Source organism: Ylistrum balloti, unplaced genomic scaffold (genome assembly GCF_031769215.1).
Source record: "Ylistrum balloti isolate Yb309-2 unplaced genomic scaffold, AGI_CSIRO_Ybal_v1 Utg369740, whole genome shotgun sequence".
NCBI lineage: Eukaryota > Metazoa > Mollusca > Bivalvia > Pectinida > Pectinidae > Ylistrum > Ylistrum balloti.
This window is the reverse complement of record NW_026781950.1, coordinates 470,166-488,400: the sequence shown is the minus strand read 5'-3', so window position 1 is coordinate 488,400 and position 18,235 is coordinate 470,166. Positions and strand designations below refer to the sequence as shown.

General features: G+C 33.3%; 2 protein-coding genes across 2 annotated transcripts; one reads left to right on the top strand and one right to left on the bottom strand.

The window, feature by feature from the left end:
* Nucleotides 1–105: 105 nt before the first annotated feature.
* LOC132543061 (ATP synthase subunit alpha, mitochondrial-like) lies at nucleotides 106–6,686 on the bottom strand. The gene is made up of 10 exons (XM_060206516.1): nucleotides 6,581–6,686; nucleotides 5,680–5,755; nucleotides 5,103–5,272; nucleotides 3,878–4,051; nucleotides 3,219–3,385; nucleotides 2,828–2,976; nucleotides 2,334–2,485; nucleotides 1,591–1,923; nucleotides 1,243–1,387; nucleotides 106–649 (listed from the first exon to the last, which is right to left on the bottom strand). The coding sequence occupies exons 1-10, from the start codon at nucleotides 6,638–6,640 to the stop codon at nucleotides 417–419; spliced, it is 1,659 nt and encodes a 552-aa protein (XP_060062499.1). The 5' UTR covers nucleotides 6,641–6,686; the 3' UTR covers nucleotides 106–416.
* A 1,347-nt stretch (nucleotides 6,687–8,033) lies between these two features.
* LOC132543060 (tetraspanin-3-like) lies at nucleotides 8,034–17,228 on the top strand. Its single transcript, XM_060206514.1, has 7 exons — nucleotides 8,034–8,159; nucleotides 11,049–11,240; nucleotides 11,514–11,588; nucleotides 11,942–12,034; nucleotides 12,895–13,041; nucleotides 13,325–13,408; nucleotides 13,593–17,228. Exons 1-7 carry the CDS (start codon nucleotides 8,097–8,099, stop codon nucleotides 13,686–13,688), a joined length of 750 nt encoding a protein of 249 aa, XP_060062497.1. The 5' UTR covers nucleotides 8,034–8,096; the 3' UTR covers nucleotides 13,689–17,228.
* Nucleotides 17,229–18,235: the final 1,007 nt, after the last annotated feature.

The window sequence follows — 18,235 nt, the reverse complement described above, 5'->3', positions numbered from 1 at the left end:
TATTTGGTTTTAAAATTGTAGGCCCTTTCCATCTTTAACTAAATTATCTTTTCATATCAATTTGCTAAATGTCAACCTGTGTTAAAGACAGACAAGACACACAAGTTTTGGATGTTAATATTTAATTCAATCATTCAACAGATTCCTGGTAATTGTCAGGACACACATTTGGAGTCCAGATTCACAAGAATGTTTCTCAAGAAACACTAGCACATTTGAAATATAGAAATCCCACTTGTACAAAATGTACCTGGTTTTCTTATTACCTTTGTTTACAAACACACACACCGCTAACAACCTCGCTGTCCCATAAATATGTCTCAGATTTCACATTGTCGACTTTGTTGCGCGTAAGAAAAGAAACCGTCTGCACTATTGTTGTGATATAAATGAGTTCCTAATAGTCACAAAACATGTTAAGCTTCAAAGCCAACAAGGAAGTCTGTGACTACTTGTTTCAACTTGGCATCTGTTTCCTCAGAAATTTGTCCTTCCTTTTGGATCTTCTGCAACAGGCTCTGTTGTGAGGAGCGAATGTGTTCCAGGAACTGCTTCTCAAAAGTTGTAATTTTTGAAGGGTCAAGTTTATCTAGATGTCCCTTTACACCAGCATAGATGACTGATACTTGTTCCTCAATAGCCATAGGAACTGAAATCAATGAATAAGTCAAAGTCATGGATATTGAAACATAAATAGGTCAAAATCAAAATAACTGAAACATACAGAAAATGTCAAATAACTACCTTAACAATCACAGTACTTGAAATAGAAACATGTATTAACAGTTCAAATCACTACCATGGGAAGCAAACATTATTCAGACTCCATCAATACTTAACTAGGAAAATGCAAAAAGTAACTTGAGCAATCACTTCCTGTGTGCATCATAGAATATGGACAACTGATTATTAACTATGAATCAAATAAACTTGGCCAAAAGGAGTTTGTACCTCATGAAATGAGTCAAACTAGCATAATTGGGTTCACTGAATATTTGAGACTTCGTGGCCACCTGGATCTAGTCTTAATAGTGTTATAATTTCAAAACATTTTCCAGCTCATTGAATCATGTTGTTTCTATCAAGTTTTAGCAGACTACCACAATCCATTACGGGAGCTTATGAAGTAATCATATAGAGCAGAAATCACAATTTTTTTTTTAATTATCCTAACTCGGATAAAATACAAAGACTACATATGAAATATCATCATCATATATTTTCAATTAATAAAATACTAACCATACTGTCCCTGTTTTAAAAGTTCTGTGAGACGGACACCTCGGTTAAGGAGGTTCTGTGTAGCCTGATCCAAATCAGATCCAAACTGGGCGAAGGCAGCAACTTCTCTGTACTGGGCCAACTCGAGCTTCATGGAGCCAGCCACCTATCACAAACAGAATCACAGTCAGGTGTAATGATGTTAGATGATGAGGTATGATTTTATTCTTGTTGTTACTTAAATTACTCATCAGGAATTTTCTCTTTTCTCATTTATTAAAAACAGAAATAAAATTCTGGCTCAAGAAACCATTATTTCCTACAATATCTATTCATTGACTGCTCAAAACGTCTAGAATCTTTCCGCACCTGTTTCATGGCTTTGGTCTGGGCAGCAGATCCTACACGACTGACAGACAGACCCACATTAATGGCAGGTCGGATACCCTTAAAGAACAATTCAGTCTCCAAGAAGATCTGTCCATCAGTGATGGAGATGACATTGGTTGGGATGTAAGCGGACACATCACCGGCTTGTGTCTCAATGACAGGGAGAGCAGTAAGGGAGCCACCACCGTGATCATCATTCATCTTGGCTGCACGCTCCAACAGACGAGAGTGGAGGTAGAAGACATCACCGGGGTAGGCCTCACGACCTGGGGGACGACGCAGCAACAGGGACATCTGACGGTAAGCCACAGCCTAACACAAAAATAGAAACAGTGAGTTGACAGATGTCTCCGACTGTACAATGTTTAGATGGGAAATATTCTACCTGTAACCTTCAACTTAAAACATACAATTTCAGTCAAATAACTTGCAACATTTAATATTTTTTCTATTTTCACAAAATTCACCTGTCCTCTTTTGGGCAAATTGCATGTACTACTTATTGTTATTCTTCACAGTTGCCTTTGTTTCATTTCATCATTAGAAGTAATGGGAAGATTACATATGAAAGGAGTAGCTTTGCTAAGGCAAAACAAAAGTTTCACAACAATTAAAAAGAGTTCCAAGTGACCAATTTGATGAACAAGGAAACATAATAAATGGTTGTTACACTCCAGTTAGATGTTAAAAACAATTAAATCAGGCAGTGAAAATAAAAGTACCTGTTTAGACAGATCGTCATAGATGATGAGAGCATGTTTGTTGTTATCCCTGAAGAATTCTCCCATAGCACATCCTGAGTAGGGAGCTAGGTACTGAAGAGGAGCGGCATCTGAAGCTGTGGCACTTACAATGATGGTGTACTTCATAGCATCTGAAACAAACACAAGGATTTCCTGAGACTGTTTACCATCTTAACACAGCCTGGAAATTATGACTGCCATTCTCTTACCTTTGACAAAACGACATCAAAGCCTTATTAACAGCAGATGTATGATTTTAATAAAGAGCTGTTTTACCCCCAGAAAATACTGTATGAAGCACAAGGTAATTAATTTACAAATCCAAAACTCAGTACATCAGTGTTTGCTTAATAAAAAAAAAACATTCTGCTAGAAGTCACAAATTGAAAATAAGACTTTTTCCCCTCTTTTTACTACTCTAGAGGATGCATTGATCTTCGATGACAAGCACTATGAATTTTTCACATCAGTACCGGCATCTGAAAGCCTCTTCACAATCTGGGCAACAGTTGATCTCTTCTGGCCAATGGCAACGTAGATACAGTATAGCTTAGCCTTCTCGTCAGTACCATCATTAAATCTCTTCTGGTTGATGATGGCATCGATAGCAACAGCAGTTTTACTTGAAAATAATTAAGATAAACACACGATATATTTAAATAAAATGCACACCAATTAATGTATGATTATTTCATATTTTACTGTTGTTACAATATAATAACAATTAATATGACATACATATATATTGCAAGAAACATCACAAGATAACCAGCTTCTCCATTAAATGAAATTTCTTATCTTGTATTTTTCATAGTTACTAAAGGAGGAAGCTTCTAGTGTTTTCGATATGAACTTAATACATACCCAGTCTGTCTGTCTCCAATGATCAACTCACGCTGACCTCGGCCAATTGGCACTAGACTGTCCACGGCTTTGATACCAGTCTGCATGGGCTCCTTTACAGATATACGGGGGATAATACCAGGTGCCTTTGTTCCAACTCGAGCCCTCTGTTTAGCGGTAATGGCACCCTATAAAAAGTAAATAAAGGTTGAATGTAAATTAGAGCAAGATTAATGTTTTAAAATTAAAAACCTGATATCAAGAACACAATCTGACAAGTAAATGAAGTTAAAGTAGTCAAAAGATCAAACATACAAATATTAGTATATTGTTAATTCTGTATACTTTACATAGCATTCTCCAATACATAATGAAAATGTGCCCTTACAATTTCGAATTAATAAAAAACATCATGATTAACTGGGTGATATACTTAATAGTGGGTTTTTAAAATGTTTTATTTGTAGACACGCTATCATATTGATAGAAGGAAAAAGTATCTACTTGAAAGATCCAGCATTTTGCATTGTTTTGTAACTTCAGGCTTCAAATTATACATGTCATAACTACTGAATATGCTAGGAACTATTTTCTATGACAATCCCTACCAATTTGAAATATTACCACACTTCCCCTTTCCCTGCTAAGCAATTTCGCTGCCAAAATACCACTAGTCTTACCTTTCCATCAATGGGGTTTCCCAAAGCATCCACTACTCTTCCCAGTAATTCCTCTCCGACTGGAACATCGACAATGGCACCAGTCCTCTTGACTACATCACCTTGTCTGATGAGCTTGTCATTACCAAACACTACCACACCTACATTGTCAGGTTCCAAATTCAAGGCCATACCCTAGGAACGTAAACACAAAATACTGTAGGCAAGACGTATATACATGTGAATGAAAAAGGATATTTCAAGTACAAAATTAAGAAGGAAAGTTTTTGTTATTACGTATAAAATACACTATGTAGAAAGATTTAGATTTCAATTCAGTAAGCTAGTGCTAAATTCAGTCTTATAATTTTCCATCTACTCGCCAAATTGTGGGATTTAAATTATCACAAATTTGAACACTTTTATCAAAATATCAGAAAATCTCTGGTTATCAATGTGACAACCCCAACTCAGTCACGACAGTCGCATTGCAAAACCATATCATCACCAACAATTATTTATGTACACAAGAATTTGTGTTTTGCTTAAAAGGAATATTAATTTTTTTCTTCGAATAAAGTCAGTGGTTACCAATCTTAGACACATTTACAAGCACAGTAGACAAAAGAAGAAAATACTAACTGGAACCTGGTTTCAGGAATTGTACCGCTTTTGTACAATTAAATCATTCAAAGGAGTTAGCATACACTTAAGTTAATTTACTACAAATCTTTATTGCAAAAAACAAAGGGTCCCACAATGTAAAATTTCATTAGTTCCAGAAATTTGACTATTCCCATCAAAACTATAAGAGTACAGGACTTGGGACTCGCATTTAGATTTATCACGGAATGAAGTCATCAGAATTGTTGAAATCTTTAAATCCTGTCAAATTCTGACGAGAACACAAAATGCAGAAATTCTTATTCCATGTTCCTTCCCTAATTTTACACATGTGCTGCACATAAAATGTTTGCCAGAACAAAAATTTCCTAAAAACACCATGAAATGTTTTTAACACAAATCCTATGTCTATAGATTTGAAAAAACTAAGACCAGAATCAAATTTTACAGAAATCAGTAAACCCCAAATTACAGAAACATTGAATCTAACATTAATCTTATCTCTTCTTCTTTTAAAACCATATCAAAGAAAATCACAGAAAAAATATGCTATGCCCTAGCAATAACAAAATTCATATTCCATGGCATTAATATATGTTATGCATTGTAATTCAACAATTACTTTGAGACCACTGGAAAATTCCACCATCTCATCGGCCTGAATGTTTTTAAGTCCAAATACACGAGCAATACCATCTCCAATTGACAGTACTCTTCCGGTTTCTTCAATGTTTCCCTGTGATGCAGAGGTTCCAAGAATTTTTTCTTCTAAAATTGAAGACACTTCCCCACCTTCAAGTAAAAATCAATATAAAGAGTAGGTCAGGTTGAATGTAATACAAAACCTTGACTTTCAAAGATGATCTTTAATACTGAGATCACTAAGAGATAAAATTCCCAAAATGAAATTGCTAACTTCAGCATAGAATTTATCACTTCTTCATTGTTCTTGTTATTAAAACATGGGCTTGAAAAAATCTCAATTTCGTATTCTACTTTTGATATAAAACCTATATTTCAGGAAATGTTCAGCATTGTTCAAATAATGTCATTGAACTATTGAATAATTTCATGAATAGGAGGAAAATAGGTAATTATGAGCCATTTATTATCTAAATGCGAATAATACAAATGGGTAAGGGAGTTGAAATAATTATTTCCATCTATATAAAATACAATTTATCAATATTGTTTCTTACCAGCTACTTTGGATACAGGAGATGTTGTGAATTTCTTTGATGCAACCAAACCAGCTCCCAAGGCATGTCTAGATACCTGTGAAAAACACACACATGAAGGTACATTACTGCTTAGACTTTACATATTTGCTTGACAAGAAAAACATTTTCTTGTTTCCTAAACCATATTTACATTAGATCTTACTTATTTTTTCCTGATTGTCCTTTAATCATTTTCTTCACTTTAGACAATGACTTTCCTTCACAATGTTTAATATTACTGAAATATTAAAGAATGTAACTTTTGATGACTGGTCCAAATGTCAATGCTGATTTCAGAGTTGCTCAAAGAAAAAAATGCATGAAACCGAAACGAAAGACGAATATATCACGTTAGTCAACTGTCAATGATTTGTTCGGTTCTTCAGTCAATCAGCGCAGTAAACAAGGTTAAAACTATTTTCAAATCTTATCTGCAAAACCTGTTACTTAGACCATGAAAAATGAATGCAAGTCTAAGGTTTCATCAAGTTTATCAAAACACGTTACAATGATTGTCATAGTACAGTTAGTGAAATGTTATATTAGTTTTGACAAACTGAAATTCTAAATCTTTGACCTTGGCATTGGTCACCTTGGATTTTTCTAATAACCAGCGGTAGACTTTGGAAACGCACAATTCACCAGATGAATATCTCGTTTGATGCTTGTTAGAAAGAGATTACAGAAATATGCAGCAAGTCATTCTATATTCTAATGAACAGCTCCTGGGACGAACCAAATCTACCACACCGGCTTGATAGGACAAGCACACCGGCGACCGGGCTTTCAAGGTTGGAGAAAGAAATCAGAATAACTTTGTAAATACAACAATAATTTTCCAATTCTTCAAATAAATTTTATCAAACACGAATGCTTTTACCTTTGTAGCTGTTCTTGGCAGCTGCCTAGCCAAGGAAGATGCAAACCGTGCCGTAAGCATGCTTGCGGTGGTGTGTATTCGTGCTAGCCCAATAAAATGGCCGCCGGGAGACCTGAATGGTGGTTGATGGGAAGTTTATCAACTTCTACAAATTAACAATCAAAAATATAAACGAAACGAATATTATATTTCTCTCAATTTACATCCTTAAATATATCAGGATATGTTCCATTACAAGGATGATATTAATAAAAATACATAACCTTTACAATGGAAAATTTATATTAAGAACATAAAGTTGTGTGTCGACTTGCATAGAATTTTTCATGAAAGCTAATTTATAAACGACAGAATAATTCTGTATTGCATTGAGGGAAATCCATATTTTAAACTATGCTGCTGGAAAATTTACCCTATCATCTTCAGTCATAAATGAAGCGTGTTTTTGAAATGTAATTGTTAATTGCATGTATTTTGTAATATGATGTTAATTAAATTATATGAAATTGACTTTATATTCAGTTACAAAATATGTTACTGAACGTAAAAATGTTAGGCGATGCAATTAATTACAACACCCTTTAAACATCCCATATATGATATAATCGTCTTATCAATAATATGAGGTTTAATATCTTGGGCTTGACATAAACTTTTTAAATGCAAAATCAAACAGTTTGCATAGATTTAATGAAAGCGTTCGACACAGTCCCACATCTACGACTCATAATCAAATTAAACGCATACAGGCTATCAATAGAAATAATCAAATGGGTTCAAAGTTTCTTAACCACCAAGAAACTTAAATGCAGATAATACGGAAAGTGTACAATATTAACGATAACTCAAATTTAATTATCTGAGTAAGATCTAGAGAAGCGCATAGATGGCTTCTGAAATTTCATACCGTAGCGGATAAATACTCTTGTAATGCATAGCTGGCTTCGTCAATGAAGCAGAAAACGCTTACTCTTCCGGAACACGTGATCTTATTCTTTTCTCAATTATTTATGACCATAACAGCACCATACAAATAGTGTCTACAAATTTCTGTACATGACACATATAGCGAAGATGGGAAATAATGATTATTATTATTACGGAATGGATTGAATATAACTCAAATTATATAAATGGTTCATTAAAAATATGTATAGTTTTATAGGTAGAAATTGAGTGTCTAGTACATATAAATAAATACTGATATCAATTTCTTGGTTATCACTAAATTTCGTTTCGTTATATTCATTATTCCTTTAAAAAAATCGTGAGCATACTCTTTAACCTCGATATCTTTAAGAAAAACGTTTTTAAAACTCGACGTTTCGCAGAAACTATCTGATATATTTTAAATTTGTCATTAAATCTGAGGTCATATTTATGTAATCTTTATTTGAGAACATTTGATAAAATTAGGTTAGAGAGTACAATATCTCGAATCACATGACAAACTGTCATTGAAGGAGAACGGAGTCCTGTATGAGAGATTGAAAAACCGTAGACTAAAACCATCAAAATGTCGTCAGGATGTACATTACCGTCAAAGATATGCTTGATTTTCATAGGTTTGATATTTTGGGTGAGTATTCTTGTTCCAAAATGGTATTTGTCATTTGGAGTTGTTCTAAACTCGTCACGAAATTAGTGTTTACGTTTTGGACCGCATCATCTATGGAGATCGGTCCATGTCATTATTCACGATTTCGACAGATCCAGCAATGACGCATTTTCTGATAATTGATGACATTGTAAGGTTGATCAGTGAATGATGTTGTGTTAAAAATAATGTAATTTGATGCTTTCGATGTGGTATAATAGTTTATGTTTATAGGATGAAGTTTTGAAATTTTGAAATCATAAAAAATGTAGGGCTAATGCCAAGAAAGCAATATCATTCATCTTTGTCATGCTGTTTCACAAATGAAACTTAGATTCCTACAGATTTGGTAAGGATGTTGTTAAAGCACTCATTTACCACAGTATTTCAGTCTGACAATCTGTCGCATAAATCGAAAGGCTAAATCAGTTGCCTGGAATAAAATAACTAGTTTTATTTTGTAAAGATACTGAGGAGTCCATCAGATAGTATTCTGAATCTCATGTGGTTTTATTTTAGATAAGGAAATTTGTACACTTATATTTAGTTGATAAACCTTCCAAGATTTAAATTAGATTCTATCTATTAATGAAGTAAACATCAGTGTCCAGCAGCATATTTCAATACCCAATACCAACTTGATACTGAAATACTTCCAATATCAACTATTAATTGCAAATGATGTAATATCTGAGATATGTAAACTGTATTTTCTTCAAAACTTTTAGATACTTTCTGTGTATATAGATACTACCGATATCAGCGGCTAGCTAGAATATTTATAGCGTGGATCGAATATTACACCACAAAATAGACCCAACTACTAGTGTTGGGACATCAGTTGCATACATAATCAATTAATCTGTAGGATTTGGTTGATTCTTGCAATACGATTTTGCCAATTAAATTGGCCTCAATAATTTTCAATTGCAGTATCCTAGTCTAACTGTTGTATATCTTTCACTTTAAGTGCCAAAGCAGTTAAAATATTTCAATTCATTTTCCCAAACAATTTAACTTTCCAGCTTATCAGTCACTGAAATCAAGTATACACTATACACTCGTGTGATAATGTTGCGTGTATACAACTGCATGCAAGGATTTATTAACTCTTTCCTGTGAAATGAAACCAATTGCACTGTCATTGTTGATAGTATCTGAAAATTGAGAACATGATTGGTTTATGTTTTTACTTAAAAATGAAACTATTTAGATCTTCTTAAATTATGATGCATCTGATTAATGTGTACAATGGTAATTGGCAGGAGTATTGAAAAACATGGCTCCTGTTGGGGCTTGAATTAGGCCTTTAACTTGAATTCTTCTTTGTGATTTTCACCTCCATTTATACAGATGATTCTGGTGCAGAGGCTATACAGTGAAATTTACCATTAGACTAAAGAGGAATTCGCACTAGCCAAGACTAGAAACGTAACCATGACTACCCTCATCTTCTATAATACAACAGTCTCTAGTATCAGTAGGACTGATCAATTTAAAACATATATTTTATATTTGGGAACTTGAAATATGCATTGCTCAAACTGTGAATTGATGAAACGTTATTGGCCACTGTTGTGTTCAGTAATTGGATATATACAAGCTAAGCAAGTAATTGATCGGTTGTCAGTTGCCAGTTATAATAAATGATAATTGATGTTGAAATTCCTACCCATCCCCAATACACGAGAAAATATTCAACCCGTTTTTGGAAGTTCACTACTTTCAACCTTCTATAACCATTTGACTGGGCATGATCAATTATTACCACTCCAATCACATTCATCCACCAAAATGATCATATGAAGATCATACTTTAAGTATATGTCTGGAACCTTTATACATATATATATCAATATAACCAATAATTGGAGATCATTTTTATACATCCAAAATTCAATTGTCTTCAATTATTTTCTGATTTTATGTACTGATATACCTACATCCTTTATTCCATTATGTCCATGTACCTCATATACAGTGTCTAAGAGTGTCCTTAACATGAAATTATGGAGTATTAACTCTAAATAATTACATATTATACTTGTAATTCTGTCTAGTAAAATCCTGTCCCAGAAAATCTTATAATTTCAAGCAGAATACTACCCAATACTGTCAAATATGATCAAATCTATAATACATGCATATAATACCCCTTTATACACTAGATGTCCAATCATATATCACCCCATACATATTTTTCAATGCCCAGTGGATTGAAAGATCAGGGATATATTGTTCTTGTGCTGTTTGTTTGTTTGTCTGATGTCAGCTTGAATCTTGCCCATAACTATTGCATCATAAGAGGTAGGGCTTTCATATTTGGCATGTGTGTTCCTTGTGACAGTTTTAACAATAGCCATAACTATTGAACTAAAACTGTAAAATCATTACCACAATGAACACATACTTGTTTCACAAAGTGTGCATGCAATTAGCACATGCCTTACACAGTACAGTTTTAATGTCCTACTTAAGACTTTTCTTGTAACCAGGGGCATAGTGTTTCATAAACATACCTTGTGTTCACTTGTCTTGTATGGAATACGTTTATCATAGCAAAATTGTATTGGATATGGCTGGTGGTGTGACATGTTTGGTGCAATGCAAGATCTACTGTCAAACTACATAGTCATTGGAACTAAAAGATAAAGTCTCTGATGACATATTTCAACTGTAGTGCCATAAAAACAATAAGTAACAAATTACTTATATAATTAACTGTATATGTTAACCAGGTGAACGGTGTAATGAAATCGAGTTAAGACACGATCCTGACGTTTTCAATGTAAAAACCAATTGAGCCATACTATCCCTGTGGATACTTACAGGAGTGAAAATTTATGTTGGGATTTTTATGTATTTTTTCAGGGTGCTGCAGCAGGTCTCTTTTTTGTTGGAGGATGGGTGTTTGAGACATACAAGCACTTCAATGAACTGACAACAGCCAATCTGACCCTTATCCCTGCTTCCATTGTGATAGCAGTGGGTGTGTTCATGTTCATCGTTGGACTCCTTGCCTGCGCATCTTCAATGAAAGAAAACAAATGTCTTCTGGCAGTTGTACGTATCGTGTTTTGATGATGTCCATTATGTAATATCTCTAAAATGCAATTGTCTTAATATTCAAACATTCTTTACAATTGGCTTTGAAACAACCAGAATCTTCATAACATTTTCTAGGAAATGATAAATACATTGTATTATTAAAATCTAGATCTACAACCTGTATGTATTTGTTAATTTGGTTTATTCAGAAATATCTAAAAAGTTAAAAATGTCATTCTAAAAAAGTAGCAGCAATAACTTTCATATATTGAAATGATTTTGTTGCAGCTGTTTTCTATTCTCCTTGTGATTCTCACAGCAGAAATAGCCGCAGGGTCCTTGGGATATGCTTTCAGAGATGATGTAAGTCCATGTTTATTTACATTGTAATAAGCCTATGTATGATGATAGACCCCCACTGTCATAGTATTCCTCTACACTAAAGTTACAAAGAAATGTTATTTTGTTCAATTTATTGCCCTTCATTAAACATAACCCTACCACTTTTTGGTTTTTAATGAATCTTCAGATGTTTTGAATTTTGTAACCCACCTTCAGTTGTAGAAAATGTTTTTATCCAAGATTGCCAAAGTTTGTGATGTGAGGGTTGCAAACATTTTCATTTCACAAAATGTGGGAAATCATGAAAGGTAAAAACTCCCAAGCTATTGCAGAGTTCCTACATTCAATGCTATATCATATATATTGATTGACAGATGGAGGGATCAGTTCGTGATGGTCTGAACCAGGCCATTGATAAGTACAATGGAACAAAGAGTGACCACCAGATGGAGTACCTGCAGAAAGAGGTACACATTACAAGTACTTTCAGTATTGCTTTCCATTGACATTAGATTCTCCCCTAAATTATATGCTTGAAAAAGTTGCTTTGCTGATTCAGTTCTAAGTTTGTACACGATAAATTGATGATATCAAAGATGCTCCCTATTTAAAAACAATATTGCATATTTATACAAAGGCAATTATTTCAATGATATGTGAATGAAAATCTGATAAAGTATTCAAAGAAAAAGATCACAAAATTACCATAGTAATTATTGGCGGAGGATATTCAAATGGGTTCCGTCCTACCGTCCGAATGCAGCTTTCCGCATATCTTTTGAAGGACTGGTAGGATTTTGATGAAACTTGGTTGGTACATTTGTTACCTCAATCCCTTGCAATAGTTTAATTAACAGCAAATTTCACACATTTTTAATGAGGCTGCTGTGACCTAATTTACTGATTTCTTTAATCACTCTATGTGAAATCTTTCTGCACATCATCTTCTGAAGGAATGACAAGGTTTTTAGGAAACTTGCTTTGTAGACTTATTACCTTAATTCCCTGTTCAGGTTTGATTATCGACAAATTCTGCACATATTTAACGATGCTGCTGTAACCTGATGGCTAATATCTTTTCTAGTTTTCTATGTTGCTCACTTTTAATGTATATATTTTACAAATGAAAATGGGCAGGGGATCTTGATGGCTATGTCCTTGTTAAAGTTAACACTGTTTAAAGATATTTTCGTTTCATCGGTGAGATGACTTACTGCTTTTATAGATATATGTTGACATGGGCCATTACCCAGATGTTTAAAATAGAAATACAGCTTTAACACACATCCAAAGCTACATGCTGACTGCTGTGTATTGGTTTCTTTAGTTGAAGTGTTGTGGTGTCAACAATGTGTCTGATTGGGAAACAGCCAAAGTATGGTCCCTGTCTCACCCTGGCAAGGTGCCACTGAGCTGCTGTATACACCAGAACAACTGTACCCAGAACATCAATGGAACAGACATCTTTCAGAAGGTGGGAATAAGTGTCATGTGTTTTTAGTGCATACTTTATGTAAGGAAAAGTAATCCATGGAGGTAAATATTGTCAGTAGAATTAAATGTGATGTCTGGAAGGGAATGTGTTATGAAAGGGAAAGGTGCTTTATTTTGGCATTGAAATATTTACAGATGATGAAGTCAGATATTTTATTTTATCAGTTGCTTATTTAATCAGATCCTCCATTGTATTATTCCTTATCCATCAGATATTCCTGTTGTGATGGCCATCCAATCAGATTTTCATGTTTGTATTTAAGGCCTGTCTGCCTGAGCTGAACAACAAGTTTTTGACAAATTTGAGATACATAGCTGGAATCGCTGTGGCCTTTGCTGTGATCCAGGTAACTTCTTTATTCATTTCTAAATGTCAGAAAATGGACATTGTATCCCTGTCAGCATGTCCAGCTCTGACACTTACATTATTTGTCCTGTTACAACTGTTGACATTTTGATTTCGTCCTATAAAAGTTGTTGATGATACTTTTGTTCTAATACAAGTGTAGACGATATTTTTGTCTGTTACAGGTGTTGGGAATGATCTCTAGCTGTGTCCTGTTCTGCAGGTCTAAAGAAGTGAGATATGAGGTCCTGGGAGGTCCCAACTCTGGTCTACGGGTGTAAACAGAAAATCACTGCAATTTCAAAAGACTAAGGTTGAAAAAAAGCAAGGGCAATTACTAAAAACAAGGGAGATAACTTAAGTGGTCAACTTAAACAAAGGTTTTACTCATTACAGTGTATATATATATATTTTCCAAGTTGTAAACTTGACATAACATCTGAATTATCGGTTTTTAAAATAAACTTATAAAGAAAAGTATAATACCAAAAGATTGGTGTTTCATTGGTAGAAAATTTATTATTTCATGTATAGTATATTATTGAAAAATCATGTTTTGGAAAATACATAGGATGTACAATGCACTAACAACGTGGATGTTGTACTTTGGTGTAGGAGGTCAGTGTGGCAAAACATCTGCATCAGAAGTTAAAGGAATGATGTGTGTGATTGCTGTGTAATATTCTATAACTGTCTGTAATCAGGAGTTATTCATGCAGGTTGTGTATTAAGTGGTCAGAACATATCTTGATTCCTTCATTCAAAAGAAATACTTGCAATACTTTTTGGTGCAAGTGTTCTGACACTATGCAACCTTGGTACATGCATGATTGAATCACATATTAACAAAGGAAAATATTCTCTTGCAATGCAATTTTTTTAGTTAAACAAGAAATGAAGGAAATTGATTATTAATGTTGAAAAATTAAAGGTTTAATGATAGCAGGGAATTAAGCAAGGATGTCCTACTGAACAAAAAAAACCCCTTTAACCTTAGAGATCTGATTAAAGAACTAATGCTCATTTAATATTAAAATTGGTGGATTATTTGAGAGAATTAGTCGCTGAAATGAATGGAGAATTTATGAAACATCAAGTCACTGCCGAAATTGAAAATTCTTGATAAAATGCTGACACCATTCCACCTTAATAGCTTGCCATGGAAGCTTGACAAGTGTGAAGTTTGGTCTTGTTACATTAGAGTTTCTTGAGCTAAGTATTTGTCTTTTATGTGTTGTGAACAGACCAAGTCTACTTGTGTTTTTAAAATATTGTTGTATTCACATGTAGATTCGAATGCACTGTATATGGACATAAATATTTATTTATCTACAATGCAAGTTGAGAATCGATCAATTTTGTATGATGCAATGCAATGTTATGACACAAAATGCTGAAATGATGTGTGCTAGAACCAGCAAGTGATATCTTATCATTGATCTTGATATAGGATGTCATCTATTTCAAATTTTAGAATTTAATTTTCTTCAATGTGATAGAAGCTCTTGATGACTGGTAGCTTTATTTTAGTCTGAAAACTTTGAACTTCATCTGTAACAAATGCTATATAATGTGCATTGCTATAGAAAAGTAAAAACATATGCAGAAAATTTATTTGGAAAATGTTTAATGTTTTTTTGTCTACAGTTTAAACATTTTGAATTGCATTCTATAAATTTTGAAATTATTTACAATCTACACAGTTTGTCTTTTAATTTTTTTTTCTTTTTTTGCCTTTTCCAGAAACATTCTATTTGTGCATTGATATTCATCTTGTTGTATGAGAACCCATCTTTGTGTATACTCTGAGTGTTTCAGATGATGTAAAAGCTTCTATTATAATCTGTTTCAATGTACCAATAATCCTTTTTTTGCTTCCCCAGCTTTTGGCAGAATCATGAAATGATAGATTACTGGGATTTTTTAGGTGTAAAGGAAACTGAATACACAGGTTGGGAACTGAGACATCCAAGCTTTGATTGTTACTGTACTAAAGGTATTTCTACAAATGGTTGGATCTGGTATATTGATACTCCTGAGGGTTTCTTATGGCAACTGATTTTAAGCAGTATGATACAAATTAAATGTTGTCAATTTCAGTGAAGTCATATATTTTCTTTGAACTCCAAATTCGTGGTGTGATAAAATTTGTATCTTTGCACTTGATTTTATAGATAAATCTTATCTAACAAATCCACTGGCACATAATCCATTGTAATTTGTATCTAGTTATCATTTTGTGGACATATGAATCAATGGATTAAGAGTTAACACGAATTCAATGAAAATAAATCCCCACAAATATTATGATGTTAGAGTAAAATTCTTCATTAATATGTTTCTGACATAACAAGAAAAACATAAGGACTCATTTATTGGTAGACTTCCTCATTATAACTTAATGGTACATAAAATGTCTCTTGCTCACCTGATATCTACATACCTAGCAACAAGCTGGATTACGTTTTTTTAGTAAAGGGGAATAACTCCAAAAGTCTTAGTCATCACACTCAAAGAATGACTTTTACTGCAGGAGGTAAAGAAGACATTGAATTTTGTTCATGTTGATGTGAATGTGTTGGGTAGACCTCATTACCATTCATCAATGCTTGGTGTTTCATGGTAATATTCCATGTTGAGTATGATAAAAATTTTAGGGGAAGAATTTGTTTTACCAAAGATCTGAGTGTTGGAGACGTTAGAATCGTATTTAACTTTATACCATAAAAGAAACAGGTACAGCCTTTCAAAACATGACAAGTAGCCAAGGAACTAGACATCATTCGGGAAGTGCGAATCCGAATTTTAAATCTACGGTAGAATGTTTTTTTCTCCATTGAATTTTTATGAGATTTTCCTAATAAGGAAATGCATTATATTTAGAGTAGATATTTATGATAATTTACAAACTACAAACAGCATATTACAAAATATACATATATGGAACAATAACAAACAGAAAATGAATTCTGTGGTTGAAAAATATTCTTCTGTGTAATAATGGCTTATCGCATGTAGAGGTAGGAACTAATAAATAAAATTCTATGTTGAAAGAAGCTTATCAATATTTAGCAGTTTTGATAATGGTGCTGTGCATCTGTTAAAAGGTAAAGAACTCCAGCATAAATCAATGATATTGTATGAATTTCAAAGAGTTGACATTAAGATAAATAATTGATTTGAAATAATGATTATTACAAATGTTATAAAATATTATTTTGTGTGGGAAAAATTTACACTATAACAATTAAGAGTTTGTTGTAGAACTTTTTCCCTTTCGTTTGTTATAAATGTACATGTTTAAGAATACTCAGTGCTGTTTGTGGACAGTTTGTGTTTTAGTTATATTTCTATAAGTGCTATTGTGTCCACATGCTTTAGTGTGTTAATATGCAGCTTGTGTTGTTACTGAATCACTGTGATATCCTCATATCCATACAACAGAAACTTCAGTTATTTGGAAGTAAGAAGAACAAAATCTCAATCAGAAAAGAAGAAAAAAAATATTAACGGAGAGAAGAAAAAGACTTGTTGTTTTAATGTCAGTTCTGTCAACATTAGGCTTTCTGCTTTAAATTAAGAAATGTTTACTATTTTGATGTAAAAATAAATTTTAGAAAAAAATTAGGATATCAAACAATTTATTAATTTGTCATTAAATGTTGATGTATAAACATGGAGTTGGAGGTAAATTTACCAATTTCCTAAAGTTTGGATTAAAATGGCTTCTTCTCATTATCAACCTCATTTGTAGAGCAGCATCATTGTGTCTTCTATATAATTATGTATGTTCTTCCTTTTTAAATAAAATATTAGATGTTTTTAATGTTCTTTTGTTCTTTCCCCTCAGAACTGGTACAGAACTGGAAATATTATTCTGTATTTCAAAGGCAGATAAAAGGAAGTCTCCGTCTGCTTTGCCTAGCTCTTTTTCACTGCTTTTAAGATTTTCCTGTCCATGAAACATATCTACATAAAAATCCTTTTAATCTCAAATCCCAGGAAAGGATTATTATGTTGACACGCCTTGTGTAGCAAACTTAAGAACATCTACCTTGGATTTAGATCATCCTAACCTATCCAAGGGTGTGAAATATTTCTAAAGTCAACCTTGGAAGAGAAAGGCACACTACACCCTGCCACTTCATATTTTGCTCTCTTAACCTAAGTGTTTTAGCTGTCGTCATCTTTTTTTATTAAAGATCTTCTCAATAATTAAGAAGCCCAGGGTACTGATAATGGGAATGTGGCATGCTAAGTTGAAGGGCTCTGAAGTTCTTCCAAGGTCACATAGGTCAAATATTTTAAAATCTCTCAGTAAGTAAGAGGTCCAGGGTACTGATATTTGGGCTGCAGCTTGCTAGGCTGAAGGGGTTCCTAGGTTCTTCAATTTAATTACCTTGACTCACATTTGTAAAATTGTTTTACAAACATTCATAAATAACTAGTAACATAACATTGAAATAAAAGCAAACTTGTGACATTCTCCCTGATACATACTCACGCTCGAGTTATTTCATAGCTGTCCTTTGTGAAGAGTTTGACAAAAGAAATCCCTTGAGAAATGAAGTTAATAAAGTTTATTTTCTATAAATAGAAACCTTGAAACACGAACACATACATATCTTACTATTGTGTAAAGTTTGACCAAACATCAAGATATATGTACATATATCAGAAAAGAACTTGGTAGAGAGATCAATTGTCCAGAATCATTTTGAGGCGGGTTATCCTTATTGTAACAGCTGGTTGCTACCTAATTGAACACCATTCAGGAAACCCGTCGCATGATATTTATGACAATAAAGATATAGTGTCTTGCCCAAGA

Bases quoted from the DNA above. Each gene is read 5' to 3' on its own strand.
- LOC132543060 (XM_060206514.1), top strand. From the start codon at position 8,097: ATGTCGTCAGGATGTACATTACCGTCAAAGATATGCTTGATTTTCATA. The intron at 11,589-11,941 runs GTAAGTCCATGT...ATTGATTGACAG, and splicing joins GATATGCTTTCAGAGATGAT to ATGGAGGGATCAGTTCGTGA. The intron at 12,035-12,894 runs GTACACATTACA...TGGTTTCTTTAG, and splicing joins TGGAGTACCTGCAGAAAGAG to TTGAAGTGTTGTGGTGTCAA.
- LOC132543061 (XM_060206516.1), bottom strand. From the start codon at position 6,640: ATGCTTACGGCACGGTTTGCATCTTCCTTGGCTAGGCAGCTGCCAAGA. The intron at 1,924-2,333 runs GTACTTTTATTT...TTTTTGTGTTAG, and splicing joins ATGACGATCTGTCTAAACAG to GCTGTGGCTTACCGTCAGAT. The intron at 1,388-1,590 runs GTGCGGAAAGAT...TGTTTGTGATAG, and splicing joins AGACCAAAGCCATGAAACAG to GTGGCTGGCTCCATGAAGCT.